Source organism: Mandrillus leucophaeus, unplaced genomic scaffold, assembly GCF_000951045.1.
Source record: "Mandrillus leucophaeus isolate KB7577 unplaced genomic scaffold, Mleu.le_1.0 Scaffold692, whole genome shotgun sequence".
NCBI lineage: Eukaryota > Metazoa > Chordata > Mammalia > Primates > Cercopithecidae > Mandrillus > Mandrillus leucophaeus.
In genome coordinates, this window is record NW_012107497.1 from 1,988,935 (window position 1) to 2,008,927 (window position 19,993).

At 34.4% G+C, this 19,993-nt stretch overlaps 1 protein-coding gene across 1 annotated transcript in view; it reads left to right on the top strand.

The window, feature by feature from the left end:
- LOC105555622 (dystrophin) overlaps nucleotides 1–19,993 on the top strand; it is a gene marked incomplete at its 3' end in the record, with an annotated part of 1,920,295 nt that overhangs the window by 784,723 nt on the left and 1,115,579 nt on the right. Inside the window, exons 28-29 of the mRNA XM_012002637.1 lie at nucleotides 1,525–1,659; nucleotides 4,474–4,623. Coding sequence (XP_011858027.1) covers nucleotides 1,525–1,659; nucleotides 4,474–4,623 — 285 coding nt within the window. The remainder of the gene's footprint in view (nucleotides 1–1,524; nucleotides 1,660–4,473; nucleotides 4,624–19,993) is intronic.

Genomic DNA, 19,993 nt, shown 5'->3' on the forward strand with positions numbered 1-19,993 from the left:
TTCTTATGGTTCTTTTTGATTAAGTTTTTCATTGTCATATCTGTATTCCTTGTTAAAAGATAATAGTGTATTTTTCCATTCTCCTTGCAGTGGACATTCTTTCTTTTTTTTTTTTTTTATTACTAGAAAAAGTGCTGAAATGATCATTGTTGTAACAGTCTTGTTATCCATGGTAAAAAGTTTCTCTGAGGATATGTATATCAAAAAGTGGAGTTGTTGTCTTGATGGGTATGTGAATGTTCACCTTACTTAGAATAACAAATTGTTTTCCGAAATGGTCATTCCAGTACACACATCCACCAACAGTAAATACAAATTTTTGTTGATGTATATCTTCTGTCACACATGGAATTGTCAAACTTCTCATTTGTGTCAATCAACGTGGTATCTCATTGTAATCCTGGCCTACATGTCCTTGATTACTGATGAGGTTGAACATATCTTCATGTTTATTGTATATACATATTTCTCTTTAAGATTTTGGTTCAGGCCTTCTTTTCATTATCGATTGCGTTATTCATCTTTTATTTGACTTACTGTGATTATTTTTCATATTCTTATGTGTTACAAATGTTGCAATTGTTTTCTTCGAGTTTGAGGCTGTTTTTCAATTACTTAATGGTGTCCTTTGATGAATAGAAGATTCTAATTTTAATGTAGTCAAATGTATTCATCTCTTTTATGGTCAGTTTTTTTTACAAGATGTCTTACTTAAGATACTCTTCTCTATGCCAAAGTCAGAGATATTTTCTTCTATATTTTCTTGTAGAAATTTTCAAGTTCTGCTTTTTTATGAGTACTTCTGTATATAAATCAGTTTCATAATACAAATCAATGGCCATTTAAAATAATCAAGCCTTTGAATTAGTACTAATATTTCTGATAACATACCTCAAGGAAATAATAAGAAAGTAGAAAAATAGTCCATATTCATGATGATGTTTACCATAAATTTATAATAGCAAAGAAAACTAAAGGTAGTCTAATAAATGTATATTGCTAAACTAAGAGCCACTTTAATGAAGTCTTAGATTTTCATTAAAAATATGTCTTCTTAGTAATAGAGAAAATTGTATGATATAGTGTTTAGTGAAAAGAGTGCTATAGTTAAACTCATTTAAATTTTAACTATCAAATTATATATGTTAAATTTCAGAGGAGGTCACAGAATACTGGTAACAGTGATGTGTGAGGGAGTTAGATTTACATATATGCTTTTACATATGCTTTTATTTTTCTATTTCCCAGGCTGCAATGTTGGTGCATATTTTTGTTTTAAAAAGTAAATTACTGTATTTTGAATTCGTCCATTATTCATGTAATAAAATGTTTTCTTAATGACTTTTAATTATAGAGGTATTAGATGATCAAAATGACTAGCTGCATTTTAAATTATCTGCTACAAAGTAAAGGTGAAAAATATAAAGTGTTTTGTTTTCAGAAGTTTTAAAAAATGAAATGGCAAAGTTTCGCATTTACTTTTCTACCATAATATTTAATCTGTGATATATGTTTCTTTCTCAGGAAGTTTGGGCATGTTGGCATGAGTTATTGTCATACTTGGAGAAAGCAAATAAGTGGCTAAATGAAGTTGAATTTAAACTTAAAACCACTGAAAACATTCCTGGCGGAGCTGAGGAAATCTCTGAGGTGCTACATGTAAGTTGTAAATTAAACCAAATAATGATAATTTATATGCATTATTAAAAGAGGTCAAGTACCAAATAAAAGACAAATCCAAAGAAAACAACCCAAGAGAGTATAATTACTGTGTTATCACTCAGCATTGGTACTTTGGACAAAGCCTTTGTTCCCCCTAAGAACCTTCTAGGTCACAAGATTTTGCAAAGGGTTTAAATAACCTCTTACAGAGAAAATTTGCCTTTATTATATCACTAAGTTCTACATAGATATTTTACCTAATTAAATCTACCACAAACCTGCAAAGACAGTGTGAATAAGCAATATCACTGCTTTAGGGCTAATCAGGATGATAATATGAAACATTATTTCCAGTTTAAAAGCTGCATGTATTGAATTGGAACATATTTTATACTTACTTAAAATCACAAATTTACACCTTACAGAATGTTTTGAGTTATTAAATGGATATGCTTTAATATTAGAAATATATCTTTAAAATATTCATAAAATGTAACTACACTTTTAAGTTTTACTTTGGAGACTTTTAATAATTAAATTTTAAATGAGTTTGCATTTATAAACTTTGACTTATTTTAACTTCTGACATTGAGTCATTCAAGCTCTATGCATTGTAGTGTACTTTTGACTTATCTATATGTAATGAACATGTTGTTTTAGAATAGTATGTGTACATAAAGCTATAAGTAGTATAGCCCCTGTGTAAATCTATAAAATAAGGAGCATAAGTTATTCAAGATGTGAAGAAAATGTAAAATATTTCTTTAGACAGAATAGAATTGTAATCCTAGGACATCAGAGCAGACACCTATGGATCATTTTATTCAACTTCCTAATTCTCGAAAGAAAATTATAAAACCTGCAAAGGTATTAAAGTACAATAAATGAGGTCTTCAGTGGGCTTTAATTTTGGCCCTATTTGACTAATCATGACTATAAATTTGTCGTATTCAGAGAAGTTAATTGACCAAACATTTCTTGTGAATCAACAATGTGTTACATGTTCTAGAAAAGATGCAGTAAACTTACAGCACATTAATAAAAGGACAGTGGCCAGAACAGAAGATATGATGATGTTGTTATCCTATGAAGTTGTCAAATTGTACATGGAGCATCATGCTGAATTCTTGATATCACAGTTTAAGTGATGCACTGAAAAACTAGGGCATGTTCAAAAGTGAATGTTAAGGAACGAGAGAAAATTTGAAGCCATAATCAAGAGTATTTAGAAAAGATGGGGGAAAAAAAACCCTTACCATTACTATTTACTATTTTAGGTAAGGCCTTCACAATGCCCACAACACAGACAAGCAGGAGGAGGAGGATTGCAAGTGCTCTTATCTTTTATTCCTATCTTGTGGTCATAATTTCTGATTGTTCCTAATTCAGATAATGGAGCCAATAAAGGAGATTCCACAGTGAAAAAATAAACAAACACATACATAAAATTGGTTCTCTGGTAGTGTTGCTGATGCTCATCCAGGAGGACATTTTGAGTGAAAAGGGCTAGATCACCATGAATCAAGGATAGAAAAACTGCATGACTTCTAGGTTTTCTTGCAACTCAAGATATTTATAACTGATCCCTTAATTTTGCTTTGTTGCTTTTTATCCACCTTTAAAAAAATTTAGCAAGGTATATACTTCGTTACATCTTATAAAATAAAGTATCCATTAAAATTATTTACATCCATTTTGCAAATAAATATTTACAAAATTAAGATTTGTTAAAAATAGTAACGAATACAAATTATAAGGAAAATTATTAACAATTTCATTGTTCTGCTCAAAAATTTGATGGCTTTTTAAGTATTTTACAGGTTATGGTGATGTTTTAAATATAAATGTATTTAGGAAGTCTCTGTATTTTTATTTTCTTGAAACTTAATAGGAAAATATATTGAGGTTGCTCAAAATTCAAGAAAAATGCATAAACAGGAAAAATTGTAAATATGTGTTGGGACATTTTCATTTCTTTAAAACAAGGAAAACAGAATATTTAATAAATGTGTTAAAACATATGCCCATCGCTTATTCTACAGATATGTTTGAGGTCCAGTAAGATGAAATTGAATCCCTTGTTTTCCAGCATGCCTGCATTTGACACTGAGATTCACTTTCATCATATTATCTAGCCAGGCAACTTTGTTAATTTTCAGCAGTATAGGAGATGGGTATTATTGGGATATACATAACAGAAAATCAGACAATGGCTTAAGCTCACAAAATAATCTTTTCTCACCACAAAAAGAATAGTGAAGGGAAGTTACCCAGGGATGAGGATGGTTCAGCCATATTATGGGGCGAGTAGGCACTCTCTTTCTGCTCTCTATTCCTGAGCGTGAAGGACCTCACACTCAGAGTCATAGCCTCCCCGTGAAAAGATAATTGTTACACCTCCAGGCCATGCATGTGCAAAAAAGTAGGAAGGGCAAAAGGATTCTTCTTGAGAGAGTACTCCTTTTCAAAATTGTGTCACTTGGACACCACTAGCTATCAAAGAAGGTGAGAAATTTAGTGTTTTACCTCTTCAGGTTTTAGAGTTAGGGGACATCAAGGAAAAAGGTGGTTGTGAATCAAGTTTTAAGTTCTCAGTCCACAACACTGTCATAATCCCATGAAGATTCCTGTAGAATGACATCCTATTTTTTGAAGCAAAAATGCTCCTTGGTGTTTTTAATCCTAATTAAAATTTGCTTTAGATTGATTATGACTTAATTATATGTAAATCAGAAGATACTGAGCATTGTGTGATAATTCAATGTATTTAGGAAGAAAAGAGAAATAGTAATTATTGCAAATGTGTTTCAGTCACTTGAAAATTTGATGCAACATTCAGAGGATAACCCAAATCAGATTCGCATATTGGCACAGACCCTAACAGATGGTGGAGTAATGGATGAGCTGATCAATGAGGAACTTGAGACATTTAATTCTCGTTGGAGGGAACTACATGAAGAGGTATGAAAATAAGTGAAAAATCTCCTTAATCTAGTTTGCATTAATGTATAGCAGATACAGGCCTCTCAGATAAAATGAGCAATACTTTAAATATTAGCTTTCAGGTTTCAGAGACAGTCCAAGGCCAGACACTGGGTATATTCTTTACATGTGTATTATATCATGTGATTTCACAAAAACATTATAAGTTAGGATTTTAAAAAGGCAACTGAGACATACCAAGGATAGTAACCTTCTTGGGTCTACATACTCTGACCACAGACTTCTTTTTCCTGTTCAAGATAATCCAGTATGTGTGGGTATCCTTTCTCACTTGCTCTCTCATTTTATCCCTCTCCCTCCACTCCACACACATTTGTTATGTCATATGTAATCTGCTAATAATACATGCAATTCTGTTAGTACCCTGTATTATTTGTTCTTCACAAATAACACTAAATTTCTTATAGATAAATTTTCATACATCACACATGGTGTGATTTTTCAAATCAATACTAAAACAAAATAGCAAATTTCTCCTAGTCAGTGTTTTGCATACTCTCTCCTAAGGATGAATTATTTGTTAAGAAGAAAACCTATTTTATAATAATGTTTAGTTTTATATTCACTTACTGAGTTACAGCTACTACAGGTGAGATATGGTTCTATGGTTTGATAATAAAAATTTCCTATCCTTCATAACTTATAAACATTGATTAGTTAAGGAAAAGTTATTGATTTCCTAGAATGTGCAAGACATAAAAACAAATAAGGTATGAAGAGAAAAAGAATAAGGAGGGTAGTAACTAGGGGAGTATGCAAGAAACCATTGACTATTTAATGATTCATTGAATAGTCAATGTCGGGGACCTTTTGACATGCCTACAGATTGAAGAGCGGGGGGAACATCTTGAGTAGGAAAACCTCGTCTCTAATTCTGAAGAGAAGTAGGTGAGGGTGGGGCAGATATCTGCAAATGTACAGGCAGCGGCCTCCAGTTTGGAATCCTGCCACTATATTTGGTGGGTGGCATATCCATATTTTATCCAAATCAACATAAGGAATTGGGGATTGGAAAAGGGGTAATCCAAACAATCTCTTGATCCTTCATCACTGTTGCACTATTGCTGGATCTGAGTCAAATAGATATGGCTATGTGGCAAGTAAATTGAAGATCATTTCAATGTGGGTTTTGATATGGAATTGGAATGTGTTTTTGTTTCTATTTGAATATTAGTGTCAGGTAGGAGAGAGCAGTTCAGGCAAAAAATTAAAAGTCATTGTAAAACTGACCTTGGCTTAGCTGTGAAAAGACTCTTTTGTTGAGACAGGGTCTTGCTCTGTCACTCTGACTGGAGTGCAGTGGCATGATCATGGCTCACTGTAGCCTCAACCTCACTGGGCTCAGGTGATCTTCCCACCTCAGCCTCCTGAGTAGCTGGGACTACAGGTGCATGCTGCCATTCCCGGCTTTTTTTTTTTTTTTTTTTTTTGTATTTATTTTTGGTGACATGTGGTTTTGCCATGTTGTCCAGGCTGGTCTTGAACTCCTGGGTTCAAGCTATCCACTTGCCTTGGCCTCCCAAAGTGCTGGGACTACAGCTGTGAATGGCCACACCTGGCCGAGATCCAACTTTAATGTTTGACATTTTTCAGTGCTCATCTATTCTGTCCTTAGGAATAGCTTAGTCTCTAATTTTACCTTGGTATTAACTCTATTAATGTAATTATCTTGCAATCCTTTATTAACACAAAACTACTTATAACCTTCTATTTCAAAGGTTGTTGGTATAAAACCTGACATTTCCCCCAAATAAAAAATAATTCAGTTCAGCAGCATACCTTGGTTCAACACCTATTCTCTTATTTTCTGGACTGAGTTGTTAAAACATAAAAATTTGAATAAGAAAATACTTGAAACTTGGTCTAGTAAAACCCCTTGTCAGGGTCCAGACAGGCCACAGAAACCACACAGTCACTTAAACAGAGAATTAAGTATTAACTACTTACTGGAAATTAATTTTAATAGAGAATAAAAGAGATCTCTAAAGAATACCCTAAGCCTGAGGAATAGTACCCAAAAAAGGAACTAATATGGAAAGATAGGAGCTCAACCCAAGGCTGGATTCGGACTTCTTTAGAAAGGGTGTGTCTGCCTCCCATGGGATGACAGAGAAGTTTCCTTCATTGACCCAATCCAGAACAAGTCTATAGCCAGTGGGCTGAAGCTAGTGTGAAGAGAATATTGGAGTGGAATGCTGACAAAATTCAGAGAAGTAGCCTATGGTGGGGAACCATTGAATTTGCTAGAAAGCTGGCTGGTGTATTCATTGGACATGTTGGGAAACTACCTGTAGTGGATGCTGCTAAACTTGAGGAAATGAGGTGGGGCTCCAGGAGGCTACCTATGGATTTGCCACCCATCCTCAACTCGCTTGTTGGGTACCCATAGAACTTGTCAAACACGACCCATAGTGTTGCTGGAAGTCTTTTGGGTAAAGCGGGGGGATGAGGTGAGCCTTACTGGGCATTCCATAGGCCAACCTAGAGGCACAGGATTGAAAAAGAATTGAAAGCACACTGGAACAGACAAACCTCTACCTTCCCCATTGTCACTCCAGCACCCTTTACTGATAGAACTTAATAGCATGCCAGCTGACAAGGGGAGAAATATTCCCATATCAAAACCAGGATTATGTTGAAAGGCAAAAAATTGATAACTGGCAAATCCCTCTGTAATTCACTGGCTATGTGATCTTGAGTAACATTTTTAAACTTCCATTTCCTCATCCTGTTTCATGGGGGTTTTTTTTGTGAACAAAATATAAAATGCTGCACTTAAAGTACTTACTATGGTTCCAGGAACATAGTGCATATTCAATAAATTATTCAATAAATTTAATAAATTATTTTATCTTTACTAGATCATATGCTAGAGTATCAGCCCTCAAAAGTGTGTGTGTATGTGTGTGTGTGTTTGGGTATAAATATATACATAATAGTACATATGTGAATATATCTATAAATAAATAAATATATGTGTGTGTGTGTGTGTGTGTGTGTATATGTATATATCCCTCTGAGGGCAGCGATAGGTAAATAAATGCAGATAGTACAATATGAAATACAATGAAATGCACATGCCTCCATTAGTTAAATAAAATGCTAAGATAGATAAAAAGGATTTTTATCACCCTCTAAGCCATAAAATCAGAACCTCTCCACTTCAACCTCAGTGATCAATTAAGCAGACTGTTAAAATAACAATAAATCTAAAATAAATAAATTTGAAACTATTATCAGTCCTAGCTGTGTTTATATTACATATTTGGCCAGTAATTTGCAGTTATTTGACAATGAAAATAAAGCATATGTAGTCTTTACCGCTTTCATGAAAACCACATCGTGTTAAACATGATATGCTTCTCAAATTCTGTTGTATCAGCATGTAATAAACTGATGTGACCTTAGAGATACAATGTTAAATTAAAACAATGTGTAATAATAGGACTTTTGTATTTCTCAGGTTTTACTCAGCACTTTGATCAATTCCAAACTACTTAGGTAATAAAGACACACCTATATTTTGTTAGCTAAATCAATCCTTTGGATATTTCCACTATCTAGTTAAAAAGACTGGTGTTTTGATGCAGTAGAATGAGCCTTGGGATACATTATCTGATGGGCTGAAGAAACAAAATGGTACATTAATGTGTTATAATCAAGAATTCTGAATTTGTTTTAGGCCATGATTTTCTTAATTTTTGGTTGGTTAAAGAAAAGCAGTTTTTATTTTATTTTATTTTATTTTCTATTTTTATTTATTTATTTTTGAGACAGAGTCTCTCTCTGAAGCCCAGGCTGGAGTGCAATGGCACGATCTTGGCTCACTGCAACCTCCGCCTCCTGGGTTCAAGCGATTCTCCTGCTTCAGCCAGTTTTTGTATTAATAAACAAAGTACCCTTTAATTTGAGGACGAGCCTTAACCCATTTTTAAAAATCAATTAAGTGCCTATGTCAGAGGTTTGTGAGGTTTTTATATTGCCTACCTAATGTTTCTTATAGCTGCAATTATGCAGAACTAAGGTAACATTCAATTGCCTGTTAAATCAATCAAACAGCCAGACTTTTATTGCCTATGAATATTTAAAAGAGATTCACTAGATCCCATTCCTAATTTCAGAGTGTGAGTTTGCATTCAAATAAGTAATAAATTATTTCCATCACTGCAAAAGGCATCTTTCATTCTTGATAATCATATGGCAGTATATTTTCTACTCACAGTAACGATTTGAAAGATGGTTAGCAAACCAGGCAACATCTCCAAAAGACATACCAAATCATGTAATTTTTACAACTATTATAATAGCTTTATTCTCTAACAGGGTAACCAAGCAGCTGAAGATGTTTTAGTAATGCAACAAAATGAATAATAATATTGGTAATAGTATTTGGTTACAGAGGTCCAGGTACTGTTTTTATGTCAGACATGCATTTTCTCATTTAGTTCTCACAATAGCCTTATGATACAGGGTGGTGTTTGTTTTTGTTTTTTCTTTTTTTGAGATGGAGTCTTGCCCTGTCACCCAGGCTGGAGTACAAGGGTGCTATCTCAGCTCACTGCAATCTCTGCCTCCCGGGTTCAAGCGATTATCCTGCCTCAGCCTCCCAAGTAGCTGGGATTACAGGCACATGCCACTATGCTGGGCTAATTTTTGTATTTTTAGTAGAGATGGAATTTCACCATGTTGGCCAGGCTGGCCTCAAACACCTGCCCTCAGGTGATCCACCCGCCTTGGCCTCCCAAAGTGCTGGGATTACAGCTGTGAGCCCCTGCACTTGGCCGATATAGTGTTTTTTATATTCCCATTCTATAGAAATGGAAAGGATAGTAAAGGCCCTAGGAAGAACCGATTGAGCATTTAGACCCATCTCTTTACACTTGAAGCCTAGGCACATGACCTTTTGGCTACACTACCTCCAATCTCTGTGACCCTTTTCATGCATTAAATATAAAAACTCTCTGCTAATAAGTGAATATGGCAATTAACTAGTTTCCCAATTTTTAAGGAGAACTTAAAACATGACCTTAGAAATATTAGGGCTGACTAATTAAAATAAAATTTAGAGTCTTAAATATTAAAGTCACACATTTAGAAGTCCAAAGCCTTTACCACTTCTCTTGATGAGTGATTATTTCGCCTGTTTCGTGGATTATTAATGCCCCCATTTCAGTCACTTTCAAAGATGACTGTAAGTTGTTTTGCCTGACATGAAATAGCAAATATACTAAAAGAGAAAATAATCAAAATTGGTTAATTCTACTGAAATAGTAGTGTTTATGATAGACTGCTAGAGAGACCTATTAATTTTTCCTGGTAATTATGACTTTGAATTTTTCCCTCAGTGTCACATCTGCCTTAGCATACATATGCCAGAATGGAAGAATATTCCTTGAAGGAAGACTATAAAGTAATCTAGGAAAATAAGTGACATATTATGCTTTATTTTTGTCAATATGCTTCTTTTTAGAAAATATCTGTCTATAATAAGTAGCCACTACTTGTTGAGCACAGTTTTATGTCAGTCCTTTTGCTAAGCAGTTAGAAGCAACATCAAACTTAAATCCCGCATTTGTTTTATGAAATAGATTTGATTAGCTTACTTCACACATGTTGTGATAGGGCTGACTTCTGTTCTCAAGGGCTAGGACAACTAAGTCTTCTATAATGCCCTCTGCAAAGCACCAGGATGCTGGAAAATGTCTAGTAGATATATTTTATTTTGCTTTCAAGGAAGTATAAGTAAACTTTTAAAGGCCAGGAAAAAAATCAGATGAAACTGAAGTCATACCGTAATATGACTATGACCACTGACATTCGTATTGCCCTGGAGTTAAAAGCTAATACTGGGAACCCCAATTTTAGGTGAATTAAGTCATTTGGTGGAAAAGAAATATCCTCTGGCTCAAGAAAATGGGGAAGCTAAACACAGATTCCACATAAAACTGGGGTTCTCTCAGTAAAATAATGGGCAGAGAGACTTCTATCTGTGGAGAGAACAAACATAAAAAGGCATCTGTCTTCTCACTGTGAGTGAAAAGTAATAGTAAGAATAATTATAATAATGTCACCTGAAAATGTGTGTAGGCCTATTCTTGTAAGGTGAGGAACTCTTGATTGTATATTATCACACAAGGTAAAGAAATATCCAAACAAGGGATTAAGTCAAAGTAGCACCAGGTTAGGAGCGTCCTAATATTAGTTAGAAGCAAATGCAAATTCTTTACCACGAAAAGTGCCCTCAGTGTCCTCACAGATTAAACTCGGAAATTTGAGCTCAACATAAACACATAAACACACACATAAACACACACACATACACACACACACATACACACACATAGACGCAGACACACAAGAAAAGCCATCATGAAGCAGTCAGCCCATACAACAAAGGGTGAGTTTACTTCTAGAATTTCAGATATTAGAATTGCAAGATGTATAGTATAAAATAGGTAAAATATTATAGAAATAAATGTTATTGAAGTTTTCAAAAAATAAAACATTGTAAAAATGGGATAAATCAAAATTAAACAACTAAAATTAAAAATTAGAAAATGAATATATATTTTATATATATATATACACACACGCACATATTAGTTGAAAGAAATGAATTAAGAGAAAACTAAAAGATAATGTACAGACTGTGTTACCAAAAACTAAGGAGATGGAAGATGTGGGCAAGAAGGTAATAGATACAAGGGTAGGGAGTAGAATATGAACATATAACTTATCTCAATGGGAGTTTTCAAAGAGGAGAATAAAGAAAATGGAGATTGTTATTACTCAGTATAAAAAATCAGATAATCCAATTTAAAAGTGGGTAGTTGAGCTCAATAGACATTTCTCCAGTGAAGACATACATATGGCCCACGTATATATGAAAAAGGTGCTCAAAATCATTAATCATCAGGGCTATGTAAATCAAAACCATAATGATATATGTCTTCACACCTGTTAGAATGGAAACTATTTAAAAAGAAAATTGAGAGATGGCAAGTTTGGCAAGGATGTGGAGAAAAGGGCTCCTTGTACTCTGATGGCAGGAATGTTAATTTGTGCTGACACTATGGGCAACAGTATGGAGATTCCTAAAAAAAAAAACAAAAAAAACTTAAAAATAGAATTACCATATGATCCAGCAATTCCACTTCTAGGGATATATCCAAAGGAAATTAAATCAGAATGTCAAAGAGATTATCTGTACTCTATTGTTTATTGCAGCATTATTTGCAATAGCAAAGATATGGAGACAGCCTAAATGCCCATTGACAGGTGAAAGGAAAAAGAAAATGGGGTATATACATAAAATGAAATATTACTCAGCCCTTAAAAAGGAAGCAAATCCTGCTGTTTGCTGTAACAACATGGATAAACCTGGAGGACATTATGCTACATGAAGTAAGCCAGACATAGAAAGATAAATAATACATGGTACCACTTATATTATGAATCTAATACAGTCAAACTAACGGAAGCAGAATGTGGAATGCTTCCTGCCAGGGACTGGGGGAAGGGAAAAAATGGAGAGGTATTTGTAAAAGGGTACAGTGTTTAGGTTATATAATATAGATAATTCCCAGAGATCTACTGTAAAGCATATTGCCTGTAATTAACAATACTCTATTTACTTAAAATTTGCTAAGAGGATAGACCTTATGTTAAGTATTCTGTTACAGAATAATAATAATACTAGAACAGGAGGAAAGTTTTGGAGATGATGAATAGGTTTATGTCATAGACTCAGGTAATGTTTTCATTGTTTTATATTTATCTCAATTCTCAGCAAGTTGTATATGTTAATTATATACAGCTTTCTTGTATGTCATAAGAACTTTTTTAAAAAAATGGAGATGGAGTAATATATGAAGGATATTAAAGGAAAATTTTTGAGAGCCAGTGACATAAACCATTTAAACAGAAAGCACATTATGTAACAGGCAAAAAAAAAAAAAAAATACAAATCTAATCATCAGACATATCACAGTGAAAGTGCAGAAATCCAAAGACAAATTTATATTAGCAGCCAGAGGTTAGATGGATAACCTACAAAGGAATGAAATTTAGACTGACATTAGACTTCTTATCTACAACAATGAATAAGAATAAAGCAATGGAAAATATTTTCAAGATACTGAAAAAATTACTGTCAACCTAGAATTCTGAACTCAACAAAATTAGTTCTTCAGAGTAAGAGGAAATGGGACATTATCAGAGTGAAAGTGAGATTTTACCCCAAGAGACCCTTACTACAAAAACAACTAAAATAAGTATTAAGAATTAGAAGTAGTAGAAAAATAAGTTGTAAAGGTTTTAGATACAAGTAAGTATGATGAGGCCGGGCGCAGTGGCTCAAGCCTGTAATCCCAGCACTTTGGGAGGCCGAGACGGGCGGATCACGAGGTCAGGAGATCGAGACCATCCTGGCTAACACGGTGAAACCCCGTCTCTACAAAAAAATACAAAAAATTCACTGGGCGAGGTGGCAGGTGCCTGTCGTCCCAGCTACTCGGGAGGCTGAGGCAGGAGAATGGCATAAACCCGGGAGACGGAGCTTGCAGTGAGCCGAGATTGTGCCACTGCACTCTAGCCTGGGCGACACAGCGAGACTCCGTTTCAAAAAAAAAAAAAAAAAAAAGAAATGTATTCTACAAGTAAGTATGATGAAAAAATAGTTAAGCTTTTAAATACAAAAGGCATTTGTTGCATAAAATATATAAGAATATCTAATTTTCATTTATAATAATTTTGATCTAAAATACTAGATTAAAAACTATGGAGGGGAGGTACAGTCACAAACCCTTTTATTTAGAAAGAGGGTAGAGATAGTGTCTAAATCTTGACTTTATTATGCTGTAATAAATTGTCAGGGATAACCACTAATGGAGCATCCAGCTTGCAAGCAATAAAAGAATGATCAAAGGAACAGTTTTCAATCAATATGCAGTAAAGCAAGAAAGAAGGAAAACAAATCGGAAAAATATGAGATGAGCATAAAATAAAAGATAAGATGGTAGAAAATAGAAATAGAAAAAAATAGAAGAAAATGGATGGTAGAAAAATACATCAGCGGCCGGGCGCAGTGGATCATGCCTTAATCCAGCACTTTGGGAGGCCAAGGCAGGCAGACCAGCCTGGCCAGCAAGGTGATACCCGGTCTCTACTAAAAATAAAAACAAACAAACAAAAAACTATCCAGGCGTGGTGGCAGATACCTGTAATCCCAGCTACTTGGGAGGCTGAGACAGGAGAATCATTTGAACCCGGGTAGTGGAAGTTGCAGTGAGCTGAGATCGCGCCATTTCACTCCAGCCTGGGTATAAGAGCAAAATTCCGTCTCAAAATAAATAAATAATAAAAGAAAAAAAAATACATCTGTAGTCCTAGAACTATTTGCTCAATACATTTATTGTAGAAATGTTCAGAATAAAGCATCAAAATTCAAAGTATATTGTTTTTGAGAAAGGATTAATCAATAAAAAACTTAGACACCTAATTTATTTCCAGCAAAATAGACATTATGGTCAATATCATTATTAGGCAAAAAATGGAGCAAAATATAACAGTTCTAAAACTTGTACATACCTGGCCAGGCATGGTGGCTCACGCCTCTAATCCCAGCACTTTGAGAGGCTGAGGTGGGTGGCTCACCTGAGGTCAGGAGTTCGAGACCAACCTGGGCAGCATGGTGAAACTCCATCTCTACTAAAAATACAAAAATTAACCAGGTGTGGTGGTGCACACCTGTAGTCCCAGCTACTTGGGAGGCTGAGACAGGAGAATTGTTTGAATTTGGGAGGCAGGGGTTGCAGTGAGCTGAGACTGCACTCTGCACTCCAGCCTGGGTGACGGAATGAGATTGTGTCAAAACAAACAAATCTTGTACATACCTGGGAAAATAACTTTAAAATACATAAAGCAAAAGTTCACAGAATAACAAGAAGAAATACACAACTACATCAGCATGGTGGGAAATTTCATAATGCCTCTTTCAAGACACCAGACAAAAGTTAGTGAAGATAGTGATGATGAACAGTTGATAAGTTGGATATAAAGACTGTATAGAGAACCCCAAATCAGAGTGTAAATTTCATCTCAAGTACATAGAAATGTCAATACATTTCACATGCTCTTAAATTTGTAACAAGTTAGAATCAATAGTAAAAACTTGACTAAAGTAAATAATTCATGGGTCAAAGATGAAGTCAAAATGGACAGTTAAAATTCATAGAACTGAGTGATAATACAAATTAGAATTAAAACTAATTGGCTCCTGTTAATTTTTATAAAAGAGAGAAGGACTGAAAACTAATGAGCTAACTGCCCATCTCAAGAAAATAGGGAAAAGTATAATAAATGCAGAGAAAGTAAATGGAAAGAGAAGAATTCAAGAACAGAAATAAATAAAAACAACATGGAATCAATAAAATTTAAATGCCCATATTTATGTTTTAATTAGACAAATCAACTGAGAGGGAAGTAAAAAAAATATACAGTTTTAAGGATGAAAATGTTATTATAACATACTTTTAAAATATAGAAAATACTAGAAACTATGCAAATACATTTAGAAACTTATGTGAAATGGATGAATTTCTAGGAGAATATTACTACAAAAATGATGAAAGAGGATATAGAAAGCCTGAGGAGACAGAAATTTAATCACAAGTTAAAAGTCTTCCTACAAAGACTACATTAGACTGAGATTGTTTTACATTCAAATTTGAACACACTTTCTAGGAATAGATAATTCCAATCATCAACAAACTCAGAGAGTAGAATATATAAAGCAGTATACATGTCTGGAAAATACAAGGTTAGAAAATATTTTTTTACCAAAATCAGACAAAAATGAAACAGGAAGGAAAACCCTATACCAATTTCAGTCATGAATTAATAAGGAAAAGTTCTGAAACAAATTATTGGCCAACTGGATCCAGGTGTGTATGAAACAGTGTTTAAATTTAATGTTCTCCCTTTCCTTTCTATATTCACTTTTTATAATACCTTATGCAATGTCATGGCTTTAAATACAATTTACATGCTAATTATTCTTAAAATATTATCTCTGGCACAGACTTTTGCCCTTAACTTCAGACCATATGTCCAGCCTCATATTGTGTATTTTTCTCTTTGGATATCGCACAGGCTACTCAAACTTGACATACTCAGATAACAGCTCCTATCAAAGCTACCCAACACCGTTTTCCCCATCTTTGTTAATGCCATCTCATTCCTGAAATTTCTCTTACCAAAACTTCTAAAACGAACTTTGGTTCTTGTTTGTCTTTACCAGCCTTTCTCTTAGCAGATCTGAAAGATGATCTCAACAGATCTAAACATCATCTAGTGGGCATTGAGAGACATATTTTCTTGTATTAATCAAGTTATTTTAACTTCAGTCACACTAGGCCCACTTTTATGCTTGCTGGTACTACTAGGTAGGGTACTACTAGAAAGAAATATCAAAACTTGTGGCCTCTGAGAATGGCGTGAACTCGGGAGGTGGAGCTTGCAGTGAGCCGAGATAGCGCCTCTGAACTCCAGATTCCGTCTCAAAAACAACAACAACAACAACAACAACAACAAACTTGTGGCCTCTGGCTATACATAGGCTGTTGCCATAAAGAGATGGTATTAAACCTATGCTCCAGATGATTGAAGAAGTTAAATATCTAAGGGGGAAAAAACACTGACTCTCCATCTGTTTTACTTCTAAGATATAGGTATTATTTTCAGCAAAAAAAAAGTAGTCCAAAAAAGATGAATCTATATACTAAATTATTGATCAGATTACCCTTAAGGACTAAGGTTTTGGAGATGTTCAACTTTAATGTGAAGTATATGAACAAGGTGAGCTGTGTTTAAAGAGTAAAATGTCATAAGCTACTGAATTTTCTCTAAAGTGGTAGAATGCTAGCAAACCAAGAATAACGCAAGTTCTAAAATTTATCTCCCCCTCCTGGGACATAAAAATACTTAAAATAATTTTGAGCTCTTTTCTAAGTTGTTCATAGATAAAATGCAGGACCTAGAACTTAAAGCAGGGGTCACTACTAGCTGTATTTCTGTATTTTTTTTCTTTTATGTTGGGGGTGTATAGGCAGGTTTTTAATATAGGTAAACAGTGGATCATGAGGGGGTTGTTGGGCAGATTATTTCATCACCCAGGTAATAAGCATACTACCTGATAGGTATTTTTTCTGATCCTCCCCTTCCTCCCATCCTTCATCCTCAAGTAGGACCCAGTGTCTGTTTCCTCTTTGCGTCCCTGTATTCTCATTATTTAGCTCCCACTTATAAGTGAGAACATGTGATATTTACTTTTCTGTTTCTGCATTAGTTTGCTAAGTATAATGGTCTCCAGCTCCATCCAAGTTCCTGCAAAGGACATGAACTCATTCTTTTTGTGACTGCATAGTGTTCCACAGTGTATATGCACCACACTTTCTTTAGTCTACCATTGAGGGCATTTAGGTTGATTCTGTATCTTTGCTATTGTGAATAGTGTTGCAATGAACATACGTGTGCATATGTCTTTGTGGTAGAACAATTTTTATTCCTTTGGCTATATACCCGGTAATGGGGTTGCTGTGTTGAAAGTTAGTTCTGTTTTTAGCTCTGCCAAACTGCTTTCCATAAGGGTTGAACTAATTTACACCCCCACCAGCAATGTATAAATGTTCTGTTTTCTCTGCAGTCCCAACAGCATCTGTTGTTTTTTGACGTTTTAATAATAGCCATTCTGACTGGTGCGAGATGGCATCTCATTGTGGTTTTAATTTGCACTTCTCTAATGGTTGATGATATTGAGCATTTTTTTTCATATTGTTGGCCACATGTGTGTCTTGTTGTGAAAAATATGTGTTTATGTCATTTGCCCATTTTTAATGGGATTGGGTTTTTAAAATACATTTGTTTAAGTTCCTTAGAGATTCTAGATATTAAACCTTTATCAGATTCACAGTTTGCAGAATATTTCTCCCATTCTGTAGTTTGTCTGTTTACTCTGTTGACAGAGTTCAACAGAGGAACTCTGTGAGGAAGTTGTTTAGTTTAATTAGATCTCATTTGTCAATATTTGCTTTTGTTGCAATTGCTGTTAATATCTTCATCATTAAATCTTTTCCCATTCCTATGTCCAGGATGGTATTGCCTAGGTTATCCTTCAGGGTTTTTAAAGTTTTTGTTTGACATTTAAGTCTTTTATTCATGTTGAGTTGATTTTTGTTCATGGTATAAGATTTTATTCTTCTGGATATGGTTAGCCAGTTATCCCAGCACCGTTTATTGAATAGGGAGTCCTTTCCTCATTGCTTGCTTTTGTCAGCTTTGTCGACGATCAGAAGGTTACAGGTGTGTGGCATTATTTCTGGGCTTTCCATTCTGTTTCATTGATCTGTGTGATTGTTTTTGTACCAGTACTGTGTGGTTTTGGTTACTGTAGCACTACAGTATAGTTTGAAGTCAGCTAACGTGATGCCTCCGCTAGCTATATTTCTTTGCTCATTTCCCATTCACTCCTTCTCTCATTAAATATAGTTGCCATGTTCCAAAGTGAGGAGGAACAATTGTGAGATTAAAATTTGGTAAAAGAGAAAATGGGCAGCGGAAATAGAGGCAATAAATGTGTGATGATGAAAAAATGAGAAAGAAAGGCCAGTAACTGAAGTTGAATAGTAATAGGGCAGAAAAAATGTGTTATTGATTTTCAGGATAATAAAAAATTAAGCATGTTTGTAGTATAAGGGAAGATCCAATAGAAAGACATAATATATAAAAGCAAAGTCTTACAAGATAGGATGCATAAGCAAAAAAATGGAAGGATTGACTTTGGAAGTGGGAAAGAGAAAACTGAGATAAGACAAGGATGTTTTGAGGTGGAGAGTAGTAAGTTTGAGAAAATTTATCCACCAAGGACTTCATCCCTGAGAAATAGCTAACTCTGTTTTCTGGTTGTTTAGGACTCTTTGCATGGGAAAGGGGGTTGGGAGAATGGAGAACTGGTGCCACTGAGGAAATGAGAATGAAAAGTATTTGGAATAGGAGTTCTTTTGTTTTAAAGATCCATTTCAAATCAGGAGAAGTGTTAGAGAATAATATCGTAGTCTCAGTAGTAGTCAGTGCAATTATTCATAATGGAAATAATCATTTATCTGACTTTCTCCTGTGATTTTCTGCAAAATAATTTTATTTAAAACCACACACATACAGCCACATAGAAAATCAAAAGTGAAGGGACTTTTCTTTGTGTTAGCTTTGATTAGCATCTCCAGGGTGTATTTGATTATATTCTGAAACAACTAGGATTCTAGTGTGAAGTCTTTTCTTCCAGCTATATTCATATTTGCAGGTCATTCATTAGGTTAACGCCAGTATGTCACAGTGTCCTAGTGCCTCTAATGTGAATTTCATGTATTTTTTTTTTTACAATCTTTCTAACTTAACCAATTTAATTCAGATTTTTATTTCAGTCTTTTAGCTGTTGGCTATTTTTTCCCAAAGTATCAGGATCTGCTCTATAATTTGGGGGACTCAGGGCAGAAAGAAAATGCTGAGTCCCATATTCAAAAATTAAGCATTGTAAGATGGCAATAGCAGAGCATTAAACCAAGCATGGACTCTCCTAAGCATGGGTTACTGCATAACTGCACAGGTTGCATGCCTTTGAAGCCAATTTCGGGTGTCATTTTATATATTTGGTTATTTGTACACCTGAATTACTTTTGATAAGGTTTGGCAGTCAAGAATTTAGGCTCACTTTTATAGATTATCATTCCTTGAAGATATTTCATTGAGGATAATTAATAAATGCTTTAATATTTAGAAAGGTGAAATTTTTGTCTTATTCTTAGTGTGCTAACAATGGATATAGCTTCTAGGATTACATCTTTCCATACTTTACATTTAGGGCTTTCTTTCCTTACAGTAGAAAAAAGGATATTGGATATCTTGAATCTTGACTTCTCCTAGGTTGAATGCTCTGCAATAAAACTTTTGTCTTTATATAAAAATTGCACTGCAAGCAGACTATTATGGCAGACATCTGTGTTCAAGGTGACTGCAGTTTTCAGCTGAGTAGTGGACTATGCAACTTGTTCTCATAATAATATTAATTGAATAATTGTTCAAGAAGAGTGATTACATTTTGAGGGGAAGAAACTCACTTGCGTAACATTTACACACAGATAATAAACTAAATACCCCAGACCTCTTTAATGTAAGAAAAATAGTCAAGAATGTATATGCTATTTTCTTTGTAAATTGGAAATGTTTCCTTCTCTATTTCCTGTATCTTCTTTTGTTATTTGAGAAAGGGATTTTT